We start from the raw sequence: 21,513 nt of genomic DNA, 5'->3' as shown, positions 1-21,513 counted from the left end.
ACCCAATATTGCAAGAGACCAGCTTTACTACAGGTGTCTACAATTTTCTACGTAACACTGAGGATATCTTTTAATGTTCTACACAGTATTCTGTAACTTTAGATTAAAATAACTTTGTGTGATTTCATCGATTTTTTCTATGTCAATTTTTGTAATTTTCAAATCGTTTTAAATGTAACATTCGAAATATTCATCCTGGATGAAAATGGTGCCATAAAGCAGAATGAATAATATTAAGAAAAGGAGTAATTGTTGTACGTTTCATTGTAATCCGCAAATTCTACATTAAACTAGAAGTAGCATTATCGTAACATAAATTGTAATCTGACAGACACAGTAGACCCAGAATAACTAGACCCTCAGGAGTTACTATGACTCATAAATAAATAACAGCTAAACACGAAGAGAAGTCCTACACCTACTTTCTTTGCAAATATGAACTCCAAGTACAACAATACAGACATCTGAAAACATAAATAATATATTCAAGAAACTCTATGCCTGGTATTAAAAAATATTTCAACATGGCTTTAATAACAATTTCCTTATATATAAAGCCGAGATGTATGTTCCAATAAGAGTAGTATTTAAAAGCTCTCGCAAAGCAAATCTAAAATGAAAACAATAATGTCTTCCATCCGTGTTGCTATATTGCATGTTATGATACGGAGAAATTACAACCAGGAATGATCGTTTCGATGTTTCTTATCCGAGACGTTAGATGTAAACAAACAATGAGATGGAAGATGAAAAAATGGGTGATAGGCATATATGCTATATTTCGAAGTATAAAAAACGGTATTATTTATGGGATGACCCAATATGTGTATGTGTACTTATATACATATAAACATATATATATACATATATATATATATATATATATATATATATATATATATATATATATATATATATATATATATATATATATATATATAAATATATATATATATATAATAAGCATATATTTATTTATATTTATATGTACGTATGTATATATATATACATATGTGCGTGTGTTTGTATGTCTTAATATATCTATCTATATATATATATATATATATATATATATATATATACACACATAAACACACTCACACACACATACTCACATACACCCACACATATAGTTCTCAGATAAGGTCCTGATAACCTCCGTATAGAAGACATTTAGTAGTGCTCAATAGACTGAAGCTTAAACTCCCATGTCTTCACGGGGATCGTTCCGAAAAGTGAAGAAAGCTATGATGGATTAACTTGAGTAGGTATAGAAGCAATTATGCAGATAAACAAATAAGACACTTCAATTATATCAAAGAAATTAATTAGATCAAATATAAAATATGTATATACAGGGGTTGGACAAAATAATGGAAACACCTAGCATTATAGAATTATAATTTTGAAATGTCTATAAAACCGTCAAAAGCTTGTCTATTTCTATTTTTATGTTTTTTGATTTATTATTAGTGTTGCTTAATATGTTTTGCGGTAGTAAAGAATGGTTAATGATTGTCTTAAACATAATTCACAGATACAGATGTTTGTGTTGCATGGGGGGGGGGACTCACTTGCGCTGGACCAGGATAGGGTATAGGTAACATTTTGCGAGGTTGTGTATATAGGCTGTTTACCTTAAGGTTAATTTTAATCTCCTTACCTCAAGTCTAGTTGTAATTAAGGATACTTATAGTTATGGGATTACATAGATTTAATAAAACGCGCAAAAGATGAGTAGATGTGTGAATTAGAGTCTTCCTGGCAGCCACGGTGATATCAGTATCAGATTGAGAAATGGGTGTGTACTTTCAAGCGAAGGTTAAAGAGGGACGGTGATACTGAAGAATAATAATTTGAGATGTAAAACTGGAGGAAATTAGTGTGTGTTTATGAAGAACAGAGTGAAAACAAGCACTGACATTGCCGGTACAATTCCTGAGCGGAACCTTAACGTTAGTCATAAATAGCTGTACAATACGCTCCATAATGCATTAACTAATTCGATCCAAGTCTGATTTAGTGGGTCAGAACTGTCTGATAGAAGGCTTAGTGGAGAAGTTAGGTTTGTGGTCTTTCATGCTAATAATGCATTTACTAAATGAGGTTGATGTAAGTTTCCAGGGGAAAGGAGTCAAGATTTCCCGTTTTTTCTTGAAAATGTGATTGGTATACGTTTCCAAGGAGGGAGAGATTAAAGATTTAGCGTTTTGTCCGCACGAAGTTTTGTCAGTGAACAGGTCGCGGTTTCAAAGCGACTAAAATATTTTGACACTAATTAAATTTAAATGTTAAAGTGAATTTGACGGTTGTTTTTGTGTGTGTGTGTGTGTGTGTGTGTGTGTGTGTGTGTGTGTGTGTGTGTGTGTGTGTGTGTGTGTGTGTGTGTGTGTGTGTGTGTGTGTGTGTGTGTGTGTGTGCGTGTGTGTGTGTGTGTTCTTAAATGGCTTATGAACATCTTCCACGCTGCAATTATTTTTGTTTCAGCACACGATCTCAGATCAAGTCATTTGCCATGCAAATACATCTCCGTAATATATATATATATATATATATATAACCAGAAATGGCTCTGACGAAAGTAGCATTAATTTTGGGGGCTCGTTCAATTTTTGTCAGCTGATCAATAGACCAATTGTGTAAAGCTGTTAGTAAGGTATCTGTAATGGCTTGTGTAAACAATTGTAAGTTAAAATCAACTTTACTTGATACATGAAGATGTATTATGCTAGCATGTCATTGATCAAATTTACATGCCTTCGTCATCAGTTGAAACACATGTTACAACATACTAAATTATAAGTGAAATCGCTACGTGTAAGTCGACATAATATGAAGTTTTCATCACGAAATTAGACAATGAAATATTTTATCCTCATTTTCCTTGTCGTTTTCCGTAAGTAGCTTTATGTTGATTATTTCTGAATTAGCATTACTATTTGTGCGCAGAATATAGGTATAAGTGATGTAGGAACGTCATTATTTTGCTTTTTTTTCTTCCTCATTCTCTCTCTTCATACCTATACATATACAAACATATTGATACATATATATGTGTGCATGTGTGTGTGTGATTGTGTGTGTGTATACATATATATATATATATATATATATATATATATATATATGTATATATATATATATATATATATATATATATATGTATGTATATATATATATATATATATATATATATATATATATATATATATATATATATATATATATATATATATATATATATATATATATATATAATAATTTTTCCAGAGGATGTAGCAACCGTTACCAATATAGCATAAGAACTTACCTTAGGAGATCATTAACTAGATTCCTTAAGGAATATATATCGAATTTGAAGTCTCTGTCTCTTTTGAATATGAAAATTTTAAAGTTTAAAAACCTTATATATATATATATATATATGTATATATGTATATATGTGTGTATATGTATATATATATATATATATATATATATATATATATATATATATATATATATATATATATATATATATATATATATATATATATGTATGTATGTATACATATGTCTGTGTATATATATACAGACTCATACATATGCATGCATTTATATAATATTAGGTTGTCAAGAAAGTTCTTAGGGTTTTGAACCTTTAAATTCAGATGCATATTATCTCGACTCAATCGAAACTTTAATCGAAATAAACGCGAAACAAGTTTATTTAGGCCAGTAGCGTAAAAATCCTGCGTTCTGGTGGCGATGAATTCGTTGAAGGCGTGTTTGGCATCGTCTTGGTTTTATAAGCATTTCTCACGCAAGAAGTTGTCGAGATGCTTGAAACAGTTGTAATCGGTAGGCGAGAGGTCTGTTGAGCATGGCGGATGACGCAGAGTTTAGTAGCCTAATTCGTTCAACTTTTGCAGGGTCAGTTGTGCGACGTGCGGCAGAGACTTGTCGAGGAGAAGAATTGGTCCTTTTCTATTGACCAATGCTGGTTGTTGTTGTCGGAGTCTCTTATGCATTTCATTCATTTGCTGACAGTACTTCACCGTAATGGTTTCGCCTGGATCCAAAAAGCTATGACGGATGAGACCGGCTGCAGACCACCAAGCAGTCACTATGAGCTTCTTTTGGTGCAACTTTGGCTTCGGGAAATGCCGCGGAGCTTCGTCGCAGTCCAAGCACTAAGCTGAGCGTCTCCGGTTGTCGTAAAGAATCCACTTTTCATCGCAAGTCACAATCCGATCGAGAAACGGAGCGTTCTTGTTGCGTAAAAGAAGTGAAGACGACAATTCAAAACGGCGTTTTTTTCTTTTTGGTTGTCATTCAATTCGTGCGGCACCCATTTTTCAAGGATTTTTGTTTTTTCCAATTTCTTTCAAGTGGTTGGAAATTGCCATATACGTTACGTCTAATTCAGAATCAAGCTCTCGAACAGTTGTGCATTTGTGATCTTCTAATAGTTTCGTGCGATGAAAACACGAGTTACAAAATGCAGTGTGAGTTGTGGTCATCACATGAAAGAGTTACTAGCGCATGCGGATATATAGAGCGTACATTAAATAATATTCACTTCTTGCAGAAGTAGTACAAGCTGTTGAACTTACTATCTCGAAACAGTACAATATATATATATATACACATATGTGTGTATATATATATACATATATATATATATATATATATATATATATATATATATATATATATATATATATATATATATATATATATATATATATATATATATACATATTTATATATCTAGATATAGATAGGTACATACATACATATATGCATATATATGTGTGTATGTGTGTGTGTGTGTGTGTGTGTGTGTGTGTGTCTATGTGTGTGTGTTTATGTGTGTGTGTGTGTGTGTGTGTGTGTGTGTGTGTGTGTGTGTCTATGTGTGTGTGTGTGTGTGTGTGTGTGTGCGTGTTTATCTCTCATCTATGTTTCTATCTATTACTGAGGGATTTTGACGTCCAAATACTCGACTGGAATTACACTGAAATATATTCATTGCTCCTACATATCTACAAAATCGAACATCAAACAATCATATGTATAGTCTGTATGATATGAATGCGCAACAGGCAGAAATGACAGTGTTGGTACAAAAATTTGATTTCGCAATAATGATTTGAGATTTCCAAACGAAACTTCATATCTTTTAGGTGTCAGTGCTTATACAGAGCAATGCACTATAGAGGCAAGACGTCGGTGTCCATCTACCTTTGCACATACTTCCGGAATGGATTTATTTTGCAGGTATGTATGTATGTATGGATAGATAGATAGATAGATAGATAGATAGATAGATAGATAGATAGATAGATAGATACATTTCTTTTATTAGCCACACAGGGCTCAATGAAGATGGGACAAATACAATGTAGAGCTTTTCTTTTTGGAAGGGGGAAGGAAGGAAAAAAAAAAAAAAAAAAAAAATTGGTGGTGTCGATCAAAAGGGATCGTAGGAAGGGAAAAAGGGGGAAGTTCGATCAAAAGGGATCGAAAAAAAAAGAAAAGGAAAGGCCGATCAATAGGGATCGTGTATCACACAGTAATGTTCTCGTGTAAAAAGAGGGGAGGACAGTTTAGGTTTAGCCGTGGAAGGAAAAGCCCACGGAAAAGACCACGGTAACCTTGGTCAATATTCTCATTGAAGAAACTATAACAGTAAGTGACTCTCTTTTGCCTTTTTGTTTTATTTTTTTTTTCTTGTTCATAGGGTTATGCTCAAGATGGCTCCGTCGTTCACACGTGCCATCCTTGCTACATTCACCCATCTTTTTTTGAAGCATTCACTAGACAAGACTTCCCTTTCTACTCTCAACTTCCTCTTCAGGTGATACTTGAAGAAGTTGATGAGAGATTGCCCAGAGAGGAAAGTCTTTGTCTCTAGACCTTTCAGACGCGTCCACCATACACATTCTTTCGCCATAGCCACAAGTACGATGAAAATAGCTCTTCCTTCCCGTTTAAAGGAAGGAGGCGCGACAATATTCACGATAGACTCGGCTGATAGACCGACTCGTCCCACACGCGATAGCAGTTGTTCGACGTAAGCCCACAGCTCGGAAATGGTGGGACACTGTACGAGTGCGTGCAGAACGGTTTCGTCGCTCTGCCGGCATCTCGGACAGGTCGGCCCCGTGTTTCTCGAGCCATGCCTGTAGAGCTTATCCCGAACGGGTAGTGCTTCTCGATAGCACTGCCAGGCCAGGGATCTCTGGAAGTTGTCCATAGGTCCCGGCCCGAAGGTCGTCTTAAACAGGCGGGTCAAGTATTCCTCGTCGACGCCCAGGTTCGCCCCGAGATCGTCGTCGTACCTTCCCTCCACTAATCCACTATAGAATGCGTTAGTTGTGATGCAGTCGCTCAAGGTTGACCCGGGTTGTTGGAGTTGCCGAAGAGCAGCGCGACACTCGCGGTGCCATTCGCCCTTCCTCGGCCTCTTCTTGATCCATGACTGCAGTTCGGTCATGGAGACGAGCTGCGGGAAAGCGCGCCGCACAAACGGTGACCACACCTGTTCACCGCTGTCTACGTAGAGCCGGAGATGTCGCAGTCTCAGCGCGTGTCTGTGCATCATCAACCACGGCATGCCCAGTCCTCCTTTTAACGGGTGTTGGCAGCAAACGGATCGCCTAACCATCGGAACGCTTCCTTTCCACAAGAAGCGGAAGAGGATGCGCTCCAGATTGGTGATGGTAGGGTCGGGACAAGGAACGACGGTCAGGCGGTAGTAGATGACGGACGCGATGTACGTGTTCGCCACCTCCGCCCGACCTTTCAGGGAAAGCTTCCTCTCGGCCCATTGCCAGGCTAGAGTGGCCACCCTTCTCGTTATCTCGTCCCAGTTCTTCTCCGTTTGGAGGTCTGGACCAAACCAGACCCCGAGCATCTCAACCGGACCGTCAGTCCAACGTCCCACGACGGAGGCGCTACTTGACGGCATGGGGTTGCTTCTCCAGGTGCCGAGCCGCAAGCCCACTGACTTATCCCGGTTGATTTTTGCTCCCGTTACCGCTTCGTAGTCTCTCAGTGTCTCGCCGACAAGCTCGATGTGCTTTTGGCTAGACACTATGACGGTGACGTCGTCCGCGTATGCCGACACGCTCGTCCCGTATCCCAACTCTCGCGGGATGCCCCTCAGCGTCGCCAGCTTCCGCAGTAGTGGCTCGAGAGTCAACACGTACAGAAGCGACGAGAGGGGGCATCCCTGACGGACCGAACGTGCAATGTCGAAGGGTCTTGATAGATGCCCATTGACGCGAACTACCGAACGGATGCCTCTGTACAAGGCAGCCATCCAGCCGCGGAAAATGGGACCGAAGCCGGCTGCTATGAGGACAGCCTCCAAGTATTGATGGTCTACCCTATCGAAAGCTTTCGATTGATCTAAATTGATCAGGGCCCCACCCATGCCAGGTTCCTTAACTACCCTCTCTATGATGTAGCGCATCAGATGGAGGTTGTCATGGATGCTCCTGCCCGGCACCGCGCACGTTTGCGCCTTGCCGATCAGTTTCTCGATGACAAGCGCCAACCGCTTGGCTAACACCTTGGCCAAAATTTTCAAGTCTGCATTGAGCAGAGTGATGGGCCTAAAGTTATCTATGACGTCCCCCTTGTTTGGATCTTTCTTCAGCAGCGTTACGGTTCCTCGACTCACAAAACCAGGAATGCTCCCGTTTTGCTGCCAGTTGCAGTACACCGCCACCAAGACGTCTCCAAACAAGTCTGGCTTACAGTTGTAAAGCTCGTAGGGCAGACCATCCAAACCCGGAGATTTGTCCCTCGAGCATCCCGCCATCGCCTCCCTCACTTCCGCCGCCGTGATGGCACCTTCGCAGCACTCCGCCTCTCTTGCCGAGAGTCGTGGCAGGCTGTGCAGGTAGGCACTGAAGTCCACCCTGCGTTCTCGCTCGCCATTCGTCCCAAACAGTCGAGCAAAGTGCCGCTGAAAGGCCTCACACATTTTGCTTGGCTCGAGCAGTTCGCGCCCCTGTTCGTCCACCAGAGACCGAATGGTGGCTTTGTTGCCCTGTTGCGCCTCCGCCACCCGGGCCTCTCGTGCGGCTCCAACACCTTCGTTTCTTAGAGCACGCATCCTAGCCCTGACAACGCACCCTTCGTGTTTGGCGTTGAAGTGTTGGTCAAGGGCCAACCTCGCCGCCAAAACGTCGGATGCGATGCCACTTCTAATTGCCTCTTCTAGCTTCTTAACTAGTTCACCCTCTACTCTGTTTCTGTCTATGGCTAGTGCTTTGCTATACCTAACCGCTTCCGCTTTTATTGCTCTCTTGAGGGCAAACCACCATTTGTTATTGATGATGGCTCCTGTCAAAGCCCTCTTTACTAACGTGCTAATCCGGTCTCTGAAAACTGGTCTCGACGGGAAAGACGCGTTTAGTTTCCAGTAACCGGAGCCCTGCCTATGTGTCTTATCTAAGTCTAGCGTACACGTCACAAGTTTGTGATCCGTGTAGCTGACTATGTGAAATTGTGGACACCCTATGCTATCTCTATCTACTCTCCTACACAGTATTCTATCTAGATACGATCTCGACGACCCGATGCGGTTTGTCCATGTCCACATTGGCGCATTCGGGTAATCGAGTCGGTACCTGTCAGACAGTTGAAAGCGTCTGAGCAGGTCTTTGAGGCATTTGCATCCCCGTCTATTCCTATCTCTGCCCACATAGTCTAGATGCGTGTCCAAGGTAGCATTCCAATCCCCCACTAAAAGTAAAGGACGAGACGTTCCTAGGAATACTTCTAGACGTCGAAAGAAATCCGGCCTACCTGTTAAAGGTGGTGCGTATACTGATATGAGTCGAAAAGCACACCCATCGCTGCCATCGACATCCAGAACAACCAATCTACCCTCCGGGTCTATGAATACTGTCTTTACTTCGAGATCCAGACTCTTGCGAAAGAGTACCGCCGTGCCACTACCGCCCATTCTCGGCAGACAGGGAGAAAAATAAATGTTAAACTGTCTGCCAAACATGGACGATAGGGCCCGCGGATCATGGAGTCTGGTCTCGCTTATGGCTATGATTTCTAGTTTATGTGACTTTATGTCATTTAGGAGGTACCCTTGTTTCCAAGGGGACCCCAAGCCACGCGCATTTACACAACCAATCTTGAGCATCATTTTGATTTGAGTGTTAAAGTTTTATAAAGAGAGTCACTTACCGTTTGAGAGTTTTTGTGTCTCCTCCTTCGGGTTTTCTTCGAGGAGATCACTATATAGTTTTTTCGCCAGGTATTTTTGGCATTTGCCAACTGCCTTTGGAAAAATAGATTTTAGTGTGTGATGCAGGGTTGGTGTTATGTGTAGTATTTTGATGTGTTCTGGCGGTGTTGTGTATGGGTGGTTGCTGGTTTTTATGTCTTCGTTTGTTATGTTTGTTTTTGTGTTGATGTATTCCATCAACTCTGAGTTTTTTGTGTTGATGGCAGTGAGCATTGTGTGTGTACTTGCTTTTGGGGTTTTGTTGCTTGTGTTGTAGTTGTGTGTGCTTGTGTTGGTGTCTGGAGTGTTTTCGGGAGTTGTGTATCTCCCTGCTTTGTTTGTGTTTGCTTTTCTTTTCTTGCTCCTCTTCCTCCTTCCTTTCTGGGCTATTTGCCATTCCTCATTACTTTCATCTTCCGACGAAGGTTCTGAGGAATCGGAAGGGGGTAGGGGCAAATTGTGAGCGTCTGTGTGTGCTTGTGTGAGTGGTTGTGTTGCTGTTTTTGTTGGTGCTGATGGCTTGTTATTTGTGTGAGGTGTGTGTGATGTGGGGGAGGGGGAAACAGTCTTGGAATTTTCTTTCTTTTCCCCTGCTTCCTCACTTGTTGTTTTTGCAGATGCTGTTGTCTTCTCAGTTGCCAGCGTTGCTTGTGTTTCTCTTGTTTTGATTGTTGATGGTGGTGTTGGTAGTAGGGTTTTTTTTCCGGGTTTTGGTGGTTGCCCTTGTTGCTTTTTTTGGTTGGCGGCGGTTGGGCAACTGTCCTTGAGGTGTGCCTCGCTGCCGCATACATAACAACGTGGCCGCCTTCCTTCCACCACTACATATAACTTGTGGTCCTTTGCCAGTTGGATGTGTGTGGGGATCTTTTGGCACTCCTCTTCAGTGATGTGGAGGAGGACTTCGACTTTTTTTCCCCCTTCCCAGTTTTTCTCCTCTGCAGTAGCAATTTCTAATATATTTGCCTCCTCCATTTCGAGGCATATAGAACCTACTATCCACTGTGTTTCCACTTGTGAAGGGACATTCTTTACTGTCACCTTCGTCACTCTCTGTCCAAGATAACTCGGTATCATCACCAAGTCATCTGTGTGGAGAGAGAGTGTTGAAAATTCCTTCGCTAACTGTTCGCTCTTAAAGCGTACTAGGACCGTGGCAAATTTTCGTCCCCAAGTAACATGACTTTGAAAGGGCCATATCGGTTTGAGACAAATCTCAATTTTTTGGGTGGAGAAATTCTCCGGTCGCTTCGTTTTCTTGTTGATAAGTCTGTATGATATGTGCTTCTTGTTTGTATTTTCAATAATTGCTTTTGGTATGTGTATTTGTACAGTGTCACCTTCTTTCGTGAGAAGGGATTTTGTGTCATTGATTTGTTTTTGGGTGAATGTTAATATTGTTCTTTTTTCTTTCGTTGCATCGGCAAAATTTGTTTTTGTGATGCTGGCAGATATGTTGTTTGTGGCGTTTGTGGTGTTGTTTATCTTGTTCGTCTTGTAGTTGTTGATGGTGGTATTGACAGTGGTGTTGGTACTGCCAGGTTCAAAGGTGGTGGTAGTGGCGGCAGAGTTTGTCGAAGTAGTGGTGGTGTTGGTGTTGAAGGTCGGTGTCCTGTTGTTGTTGCTGTTGTTATTGTCACTGGTAGTAGCAGTGGTGAGGACAGTGGTCGTGTTAGCAAGGACATTTGTGTCGTTGTCGTTGTTGTTGCTGTTGTTGTTGTTATCTTTGTCGTTGTTGTTGTTGTTGTCACTGGTGACGGTGGCAGGCAAGACTGCTGTAGCAGCAGAGTTTGTACACGTGATGGTGGTAGTGGTGGTGGTTGAGGCAGCAGCAGTTGACTCAGAATCATTGCTCTTCTTCATCACTTGTCTGCGTTCATGCGGAACGGCATTAAGTGTTTTCGCCTCTGGCATTAGGAGCGGGAAGTCGGCCTCGTTGAAAACCTTAGCCATATTCGTTTTAAAGAATATGGCTAGGAACGAGGAAGATATGTTTGAATTTTTGGAAATAAGGCTCTAAATAGAGCTATTTCCGATTTGAAAAATATATGTTCACGAAGTATTTTGTGTTATACACAACTTATACAAAATTTTAAAACAAAATAGGTCTTTTAAGAGGTGAAAAATGCAACTTACATGGGAGCCGATGTGTCTACCGTCCGTCCATGATGATAGATAGATAGATAGATAGATAGATAGATAGATAGATAGATAGATAGATAGATAGATAGATAGATAGATAGATAGATAGTCTTATTGTTGCTATGTGTTATATTTAATATGTATGCAATACTATATTGACAAATATTTGTTTTTATAAAAGCTTTATCGTTATTAAAATGCTAGATGTATTGAGATGGATCCAAGTCGACGAAAGTAAGTATATGCTTAATTTATATAATATGATGGCCTCTTGTACGATGAAATATAGACGCGAATTTTGTTCTTAAACTATCATCGATTGAACACATATTTCCGTTACCAATTCTCTCACACTCTTAACCGGTATATTGGTGATTTACTCATATATATATTTCTGTCACCTAGTTAGACAGAAGACAATACAAATTGTGCTAGGCAACACTCAGTTACATATAAATAAATAGACTATTATTTTGGACCATCTTGAATTCAAATTTGTATAATTTTTCTATCGTTGTTTAAAGATCTCCGACAGTTAGGTTAAATTTTCTATCTAGTTGTAAAACTATGAACTTGATAAGTAATTCTGTTTTTAAAACTGAGTATTAACTTTGGTTTATAATTAGGAGTCATTTATAATTGGGAGTCATTTGGAAGGCGAGTTTGAGTCCAGAATAGAGTTGATTTAAAAATATAAACAATACAAGAATACCTGAATATGTAATTTTTATTCATATTTTTACCTTCCAGTACTTTCATGGATTTTGATAATTGTATGTTGAAACATATAAAATATACCACATATTGTACAATGCATTTCAGAATGGATTATATTTTTAAGTGTAAGAAGGTAAATAGTTTGCATTACTTTAGCGTTATTTGTCTAAAACAATGAGCGACTGAGATACGTATGATTTAAAAAGAATTATTGTATTGTAAGGATATATAAAAATCATTATTTTGCGTAAAAGTACCTTTCAAGGAACGATCGATCAATGAAAGAGAGAACATGTTATTTAGTTACATTTTTATTTTCTTTCAATTGGATATTAAATAATGTGGCTTAAGACTTAACGCGATGACATGAACGTATCGAACGTGTCTTACTTGCAAGATTTTTAATCGATGATAGTGCTATGGCAGCTATATTCAGAAGAGAACTATATATTTCACATGTGTATATGTCTGTATATGTCTGTAATAGCAAGTTAACTATTTTATCATTTTCTTTCAGGGTGGCTCTGGCAACACATTTGGTGTAAGCAAAATATTTCTACTACCGCTGAATATTTTGTATATGACTACAACTCAATCAATTTGAAGGATAACATTTTTTTATTCATTATAATATGGTTGAAACATTTCTTTAGTACAAGTAGCTGTCGTTTTGCTATTAGTGAAATAGTATGGTAAACCTTTTTCAATATGGCTTCAATAACAGAAACATAACCATAAAACATAATGCAAAGCCTCCTGAACATAAAAAGATTGTTTTTTATGTAGTATTACAGTGTAATTTCCCTATTATTTAATTGAAAGGAAAATATTGAAAAGTCATATTATAATGTCCTAACTGGAATAGGAGTGTTCATAGTAAAAAAGAAACATGCGCCATATATGTAATACATATTCCATGTCTGTTGCAATGTAAATTCTACACTACGACTTAAAAATATTGTTCCGATCTAAGGAAAGTTGTAGAAAATTGCATTATGAAACCGTATAGTTACAATAACATTATGGATAGTGTAACTTACGTTGTACACAGAATATTGCTTTTTTTGCATAGGAATAACAGTTAGAGGAATGAGGTGCTACATTCATAATACGGATAAGCTAGAGTTCTTTGCAGTGATATTTTGAAAGTATTTTACTAAAATATGATTGATTTTAATAAGAAATATGATATAATTGTGATGGCATTACATAGCCATTTTAAATAAAATTCTATCGAATAAATATTCAATGACGATGCTGGTTATTACGAGAAGGCATTCGAAAGGAAAATTTTGAAGAATAGCATTATGTACATTCCTCCGACTGAACAAGGATCCCATAGCAGTAGGTTCGGTAATTCCCATAGCAGGAGAAATAGCTGTGGGAGAGTAATGCCCTACTATGAATCTAACAACCATTCTACTAAACCTAGACCTACGTCATATTTTAAAAGAATCTCTAAGCACACCTAAAATGTTAGAATATGTAACATACACGAGGGTTCCAGTTGATCCGACCAACTGAACAGCTTGCTTGTAAACTTAACATGAAAGACGCAAAGCACTTCACAATCACGTTTACACTTAATGTAAATGTAAGGGGTGGAGGCACAATGGCCCAGTGGTTAGGGCAGCGGACTCGCGGTCATAGGATCGCGGTTTCGATTCCCAGACCGGGCGTTGTGAGTGTTTATTGAGCGAAAACACCTAAAGCTCCACGAGGCTCCGGTAGGGGATGGTGGCGAACCCTGCTGTACTCTTCCACCACAACTTTCTCTCACTCTTACTTCCTGTCTCTGTTGTGCCTGTAATTCAAAGGGTCAGCCTTGTCACACTGTGTCACGCTGAATATCCCCGAGAACTACGTTAAGGGTACACGTGTCTGTGGAGTGCTCAGCCACTTGCACGTTAATTTCACGAGCAGGCTGTTCCGTTGATCGGATCAACTGGAACCCTCGGCGTCGTAAGCGACGGAGTGCCAACAACAACAACAGAATTGTAAGGGAGATTCAGTATGACACAGGGATGTGGTCCTTTGAAGTACAGATACTACTCATTTTTGCTAGCCGGGTGGACCGGTGCAATGTAAAATTAAGTTTCGTGCTCAAGTACACAAAGCGTCGCTGTGAATTGAACTCAAAACCTTACATTCGGGAGCCGAATACCCTAACCAAAAGCCACGCGCCTTCACACCTTAATATATCCTCACAAATAACATATAAAATTATATGTGGGCCTTACTAATATATTTTATGCTCACAGCACCCTAAAAAACATAGGTCAATTGTATACTAATGGAAATGCAAATAGTAGCAGAGTAAACTAGCTTATCTAAATCACTATAAATGTTTGTCGATATAAAACTTCGAATAACCAAACTTTTCTGTCATTTACAGGTTAGGAGCCAGTCACTATTCGCAACTGCTATTATAATTCTATTACTTGTACATATATAAGTATATATTATGTCACTACAAGTATGTTTGAGTATTATTTTGAAGACTTTTTTTTAATGAGATGAGTCATAAAAGTGAATTCCCAATATTGCAAGAGATCAGCTTTACTACACGTGTCTACAACTCTATACGTGACATTGAAGATAATTTCGAACCTTTCTACACAGTATACTGTAAATTTAGATTAAAATAACTGTAAGATTTCATCGATTTTTACTATGTTAACTCATGTCATTTTCAAATCGTTTTAAATGTAACATTCGAAATATTCACACCGGACGACAATGGTGCCATACCAGCAAAATGAATAGCATTAAGAGAAGGATAAATTGGTGTACGTTTCATTGTAAGCTACAAATTCTTCATTAAACAAGAAGTAACATTATCGTAACATAAACTATAATCTGACAGACATAGTACAAGAATTAAACCTATACGACATACTATGACCCGTACCTAAATAACAGCTAAAGACGAAGAGAAGTTCTGCATCTTCTTCCAATACAGACATCTGGGAGCATAAATAATACGGAATATTCATGAAACTTTGCACCAGGTTTTGGAAAATATTTCAATATGACTTTAATAATAATTTCCTCATATAAGCCGTTATGTATGTTCCTACAAGAGTACTATTTAAAAGTTCTTACAAAGCAAATCTAGAATGAAAACAATGTCTTTCATCCGTATTGCTATGTTGCATGTGACGGTAAAGAGAAATTATAAACAGGACTGATTTCATTACGACGTTTCGTATCCAAGACGTCAAATGTTAACAATGTGATCGAAGATTAAAAAATGGGTAATGGGCGGATATGCCATATTTCGGGAGTTTGTGGCTATACTTTGTATAGAATAGATTCTTTATAGAATGATAGCTATAACTGTAGAATATCTGTAAACATGACATTAACATGCGATTTAAATGCACTGCTAACACAGTAGTTCGAGTTATTGACTCATAAAAACGTTTAATATGCTTTGTAGCATATTATGGTTGCATAACGAAATACTGTGTGCATAGAAGTCATTAATATTTACCAGCTTCCAAGGAATATATTCAATAAGTATATTATTATATCAAATAACTTTACACCGCTATATGTCGTGGCAATTCAAGCAATGAGTTTGTGGATAATTAATGTGTTAGATGGGTGCTGATGAAGAAGCAAAACGTCCGAAATATGGCATATGCGCCCATTACCCGTTACCAAAATCAATGCTGGCTATAACTTCTTTAGAAAATCTGTGCAGTTGACCCTAACACGTGGTCTTAGTGCACTGCTAACACAGTTGTATGCGATATTGGCTTATAAATGCGTTTAATACATTTTCTAGTATATTATGGTCGCATAACGAAATACTGTGCGCCTACAAGTCGTTAATATTTTAGAAGATTTTAGTTTAATGAAATCGCTCCAATATAGCTTCCAATGTATTACTATTATCTCTGTGTATACACATACATACATTATATACACATAAATATTCGCAGAAGCTAAAATCCCCAACGAATCGGAAAAGAGAATGGAGAAACATGAAGAACACTATGCGGCGCCCGGTCTGGTAATCGAACTCACGATCTTCATGTTTAAGTGAAGGATGTTTATCAATTTTCACCGGTAAAATGTTTCATTGAGTTATGTGGGTAGTGTTGTGTGTATTTGGTAGGAAAGAAGAGAAGGTGATGGAAAGAGAGAGAGGAATGTATAAGAAAGAGCTCGAAATAGTTAAGAAATTGGGTCTACAAAATAGGGCAACACCATATACATCAAAGACGCCCAGAATAATCATAAAAGGCTATCAGCAAAACTTACAGGATAACCCATCAGTAAGATTAATATGTCTATTTAAATCCGACATAGATAGAATTAGAAAAGCAATAATAGAAAGAATAATACCAAAATTGAAATATCTAACACCACTGAAGTTATCACATGGTTTAAGAAACTGGGGAACAAAAAACAAGACAAAATTCGTGCCGCTAGATACATCGAACTATTTCCTGTCCATACACTCAGTTGTACTAAAAAGCGCTATTATTCGCAAAAATTAACTCGGACCTCACTAGAGACGAAGTAGATAAAAATTCAAACGACTTGGAGCACTATAGTAGAATACAGAGTCAAACTTTGGACTCGCTCAGATAAAAAAGATTCATTCGACATAAAAATGGAATCTAGTGATTCAGCACAAGTTATGGATATAGTAGGAATATATTTATCATCACAAATAGAAGCTTCTTTAACTTAGTGGAGTGAGATTATATAGAGACGGTGCGTTATTTACAGTACAAAGAAGTAGTAACGTAAATATAAAAAGTTGTAAGAAAAATCTTGTTAAATTCTTTGAGAACTTCGGACTGGAAATAGAAATGGAAAACAATCACAGATACGTAAAATTCCCGGACGTAAAGCTTACCCACAACGATAGAAAGTTCGAACCTTTCTATAAGCAAAATTAAAAAACTTGAAATATATAAGTCGAGTATCAAACCGTCCGGAATATATGCTGCGAAGTATACCGAGAAGTTTTATTATAAATGCAAAAGAACACCATAGAGGAATCAACGTAAGCTGAAATAATAAACTACGATAGGTGAACCGTGATATGCCGAGGGATTACTGTATGTATACATATGTATATATATATATATATATATATATATATATATATATATATATATATATATATATATATATATATATATATATTCGTCACTAAATGAATAAATAATCGAAAATATTGAGATACATATCATTATTAATTATTATCATTCGTAAAATGAATAATAAGAACAATAAGATAGGTGGCCAACAAGCAAACGCCGATAAATGGCAAATCCAAAATTTTAAAACTAATTTATAATTATAATAGGGCACATGCAGTGCCGGATTTGTCGTGAAAATGAGAGCCGAAAAATCCTCTAAGAAGAACTCCAATTACTGGGAAAATAACAAGCACAACAGAAATCAGACTACCAGCAAAGAAATTAACTTATACATTGAGACCTTCTGATGAGAATTAAGGGAGTTAAAATTTGAAATCAATTCATCCAGGAATATCAATTTTCTCATTCTACGATTTTCTGCTGAGATGGTAAGTTAATTTCTTATTCTAACGGAATTGCGTATGTAGGATCAGAGCTACATAGGTTTCATAGCGAGCAGAACCTCAGAGGTGATAAAAGTCTAGGACACACACACACACACACACACACACACACACACATGTATATATATATATATATATATATATATATATATATATATATATATATATATATATATATATATATATATATATATATATATATATATACATACATACATACATACATACATACATATAGATGTATATATTTTTGTTACTATCAGCCTGAGGGCTACGGGCATGCTTAGGCACCACGGATTGCTTTGCAACACTTTCTTTAAACCTCCTCTAATATGTGGCATTTGGTGAATGAGGGAGATTAACGTTGCTGTTCTGATCTGTTTCTTGATAAAAGGAGATTCAGTTTTGTTTTCAAAACGCCTATATCCACGCCATGCAGCTGTGAACCCTTGAATCCCAGGCTGTTGAAGTATTTGGTCCTATATCTTGATGGCTATGTTGGGATTTTTGGTATTATGCTGTATTTTGGTACTAAAATACATATATATAGAAAGATGTACATATACATATGTATGTGCGTATATATATATATATATGTGTGTGTGTGTGTGTGTGTGTGTGTATACATATACATATGTATATATATGTATATATAAAAATAGGTAGATAGATAAATGCATGCATACGTTTATATGTGTATAATTTAAGGGCAGTCGTATCAAAAGCAATCAATCAATCTAACTACCCATCTTATCTTCCTCGTCCTGCCATTATTGAGTCTTTCCTTATATACATGCACACATACGTACTTGCATGCATTCATACAAGTATATATGTGTGTGTGTATGCGTGTGTGTGTGTGTGTGTGTGTGTGTGTGTGTGTGTGTGTGTGTGTGTGTGTGTGTGTGTGTGTGTGTGTGTGTGTGCCTGCGTAAACCTGTATCTTTGTATGTGTGTACATAATAGCGATATCAGTCTCAGTAAAGTGATTCAAAATTAGTCAATCGAAAGATCATGTTTTTCTGAGTTTCATCCATCCTCGTTGTTACCGTTTATGTTTATGAAATAAGTACTAAATTCGTTATAGCAACAGAAAAGCAAATTCCCATAGGAAGCTATTTCGCAGCACGTCTGCTTACCTTGGCCTAAAACAGTTTTGAGCAAACTGCGCCCCGCGGCAGTTCTTAAATGGCAGGCATATTTAACAAAAATTGCCTGATATCTTTTCAATAGTTCTGTCTACCTGAGGATGCCTTATAGCATCCGCTTCTCGGTAAAGGTTTCCTTTGCCCGGTTTAAAACCTGTAAATCAAATAATACAATTACAGATTTATGTCTAAACTCACAAGCTTGTGTATATGTATGAATGTATGTGTGCATGTTATATGTTTGTATTATTTACGCCATTTTGGTGTGGTACCAACATGAATACACACACCCACATATAAAGACGTGTATGTGTATATATATATATATATATATATATATATATATATATATATATATATATATATGTATACACACACACACACATACATATATATATATATATATATATATATATATATATATATATATATATATATATATATATATATATATATATATATATGTATGTATGTGTGTGTGTGTATACATATATATGAATGTATTTGTATATATATATATATACATACATATATATACTATATTATATTATCATATATATCTTATATATCTTATATATGATATATATCATATATATTATATATATCTTAGTTTTTATCACCGTAAACAGGAAGTTCATTCAGCTATACTTTAGGTCAGAGAAAGACGAGTAAACCACTAGAAAGCTACAAAGCGTAATGGATACACAAGGATATGAGTGGATGTATGTCATAGAAAAGGTGGCCGAGGAAAAGCGAAAGAATGAGAGAGCGAAAAATAGAGAGAAAGGCAAAAGTAATGACGGAATGAATTAGGAAGCGGAATGGAGTATGTGATTACAGTGTCATGCAGTGAATAGCCGTTGTCCTAACGACAGGGAAGGTTATTTGCCGTAATTTTAAGAACTCCGGAAGAAAAATTACAAAGCTGAGAAAATATAACAGAATAATACTGCTAATGCAAGGGAATTTGAGACTCGTGAGCAAGCAAGATACAGGCTACAAATTGAAGAAAGAAGTTTTACTAATGCAAAGTCATTTCAAACAAAAGGGGAAGAAAGGGCTTTAATGGCTGCTTTGAAAACAAACAAAACAATATCGGAAGACTATTCCACATTATAAGACAATTTGTGAATTTGAACAACCGAATATAGAGACTATTTATATAAACAAGATGGCTGCTAGTGATGCAAGACGGCGGCTTGATATTGACAATATGGTGGAAGATATGGCTGAAAAGGAAAATTTTAAACTTTAATTTGTGCTGTAGTAATGTTTCCATCATTGTCGTTGTTGTTGTTGTTGTTGTTGTTGTTGTTGTTGTTGTTGTTGTTGATATTCAAGTTGTTGATGATGATGTTGGTAGTGATGCTGCTGCTGCTTTTGATGATGATGATGATGATGATGAAGATGATGAGGATGATGAGGATGATGATGAAGATGATGATGATGGTGTAGCAGTTGTCATTATGGATAATAATGTTGATGTTTGCGTTGTTGATGATGTTATTTTGTCGTTATTATTATTGTTATTGTTAAGCTGGCGAGTAGGCAAAATCATTAAGCACGCCGAGCAAAATGCTAAGCGGCATTTCGTCCGTCTTCACGTTCTGAGTTCAAATTCAGCCGAGGTCCTTTCGCATCGATAAAATAAGTACCAGTATAGTACCGAGAGTATATGTAATCGATTTACCACCTCCCACGAAATTGCTGGCTTTGGGCCTTTCATTCATCGGGGTCGATAAAATGAGAACCATTTCAGCACTGAGGTCGCTGAAATCGACTACTTTCTCCCCTCCCCTCAAATTTAGTAGAAATAATTATTGTTATTGCTATTGTTATTGTTGCTATTCTATCATATATTAGAAACATAGTGAACTCAAGAAACAAAAACAACGAATTCTCAGTTTTTCATGATGATGGGTTGGATTGTGAGTGATTTGACTGCTGTTTCTAATAGATCTAAAGGCATCAGTTCAAAGCCTTAACCTTGTCAACACCTTTGTTGTTACTGTGGTTGCTGTTACCTTTGTTGGTGAGTCTCCTGTTGCTATCATTGTCAATGATGTAATGACTACATTCATTTCATTTATTTAACAGAGCAGAACTGCTAATATAGAAATAATGGAAGATAAAGCTATTAGAATTCCAAGAGACAAACGCTGATTTCTCAAGGCAACAACCAATACTGTAATGGAAAATATGGAATGGTTTCGTGGAGATTCCATAATCTAATGAAATAATCGCCACCCTACTTCCCCAAGCATTAGATTTTTATTCATTTTTTGCCTGTTTTTTTTCTTTTTTGATTGATGTCATCCATGATCAAATAGACACAAAGCGGAATATCATAAAATGTATTTTAGCCAATGACAATCATGTATTGTTTACAAGTTTCTCTATATCTCGAATTATATTATCTAATATTGAACACTAATACATACACGCACGCACACACACGCACACAAATATATATATACATACACTGGGTGTACTTGAAAATGTATAGACACTTTAACCGTTACTTTAACCGTTGATTACTCAATTGTCTTAGAAAGAATGAAAGGAGCTAGACAAAACTTTGAACAAAGGAAATTTGTCCTAAAGCGCAACTGGAAGTCTGAAAATACTGTCGAACTTCAAAGATAGTTTAAGAGGGAATTTCAAACAGATCCACCTACACGACTTAACATCACTGGAAC

General features: G+C 37.3%; 2 protein-coding genes and 1 long non-coding RNA gene across 8 annotated transcripts in view; 2 read left to right on the top strand and 1 right to left on the bottom strand.

The window, feature by feature from the left end:
- Window positions 1–127, top strand: part of LOC128249797 (uncharacterized) — a 5,856-nt gene extending 5,729 nt beyond the window's left edge. For all 3 annotated transcript variants that reach the window (XR_008265900.2, XM_052974301.2, XM_089366096.1), the window contains one exon: window positions 1–127. This exon is cut by the window's left edge and continues 139 nt beyond it. The gene's annotated coding sequence lies outside the window, so the exon portion shown is untranslated.
- LOC106870360 (uncharacterized) overlaps window positions 1–157 on the bottom strand; it is a 182,552-nt gene extending 182,395 nt beyond the window's left edge. The window contains exon 1 of the long non-coding RNA XR_008265917.2: window positions 1–157. This exon is cut by the window's left edge and continues 204 nt beyond it. This is a non-coding gene — a long non-coding RNA (uncharacterized LOC106870360).
- Window positions 158–2,693: 2,536 nt separating this feature from the next.
- Window positions 2,694–21,187, top strand: LOC128249799 (uncharacterized). Of its 4 annotated transcripts, none has more exons than XR_016244995.1 (8): window positions 2,694–2,896; window positions 5,169–5,262; window positions 11,585–11,614; window positions 12,131–12,230; window positions 12,615–12,638; window positions 14,493–14,747; window positions 16,048–16,174; window positions 20,912–21,187. XR_016244995.1 is itself a non-coding variant. In XM_089366092.1 (6 exons), exons 1-6 carry the CDS (start codon window positions 2,860–2,862, stop codon window positions 14,550–14,552), a joined length of 345 nt encoding a protein of 114 aa, XP_089222218.1. In that variant the 5' UTR covers window positions 2,694–2,859; the 3' UTR covers window positions 14,553–14,758. The 4 variants fall into 4 exon arrangements, 1 of the variants encoding a protein (XP_089222218.1); XR_016244997.1 differs by lacking the exon at window positions 2,694–2,896 and adding an exon at window positions 2,901–2,967; XR_016244996.1 differs by lacking the exon at window positions 11,585–11,614 and having other exon boundaries at window positions 2,741–2,896.
- Window positions 21,188–21,513: the final 326 nt, after the last annotated feature.

The sequence above is a fragment of the Octopus bimaculoides genome, chromosome 18 (genome assembly GCF_046866305.1).
Source record: "Octopus bimaculoides isolate indiv1 chromosome 18, ASM4686630v1, whole genome shotgun sequence".
Classification (NCBI taxonomy): domain Eukaryota; kingdom Metazoa; phylum Mollusca; class Cephalopoda; order Octopoda; family Octopodidae; genus Octopus; species Octopus bimaculoides.
The sequence above is the reverse complement of the archived record's forward strand: the minus strand, read 5'-3'. Positions and strand labels throughout refer to the sequence as shown.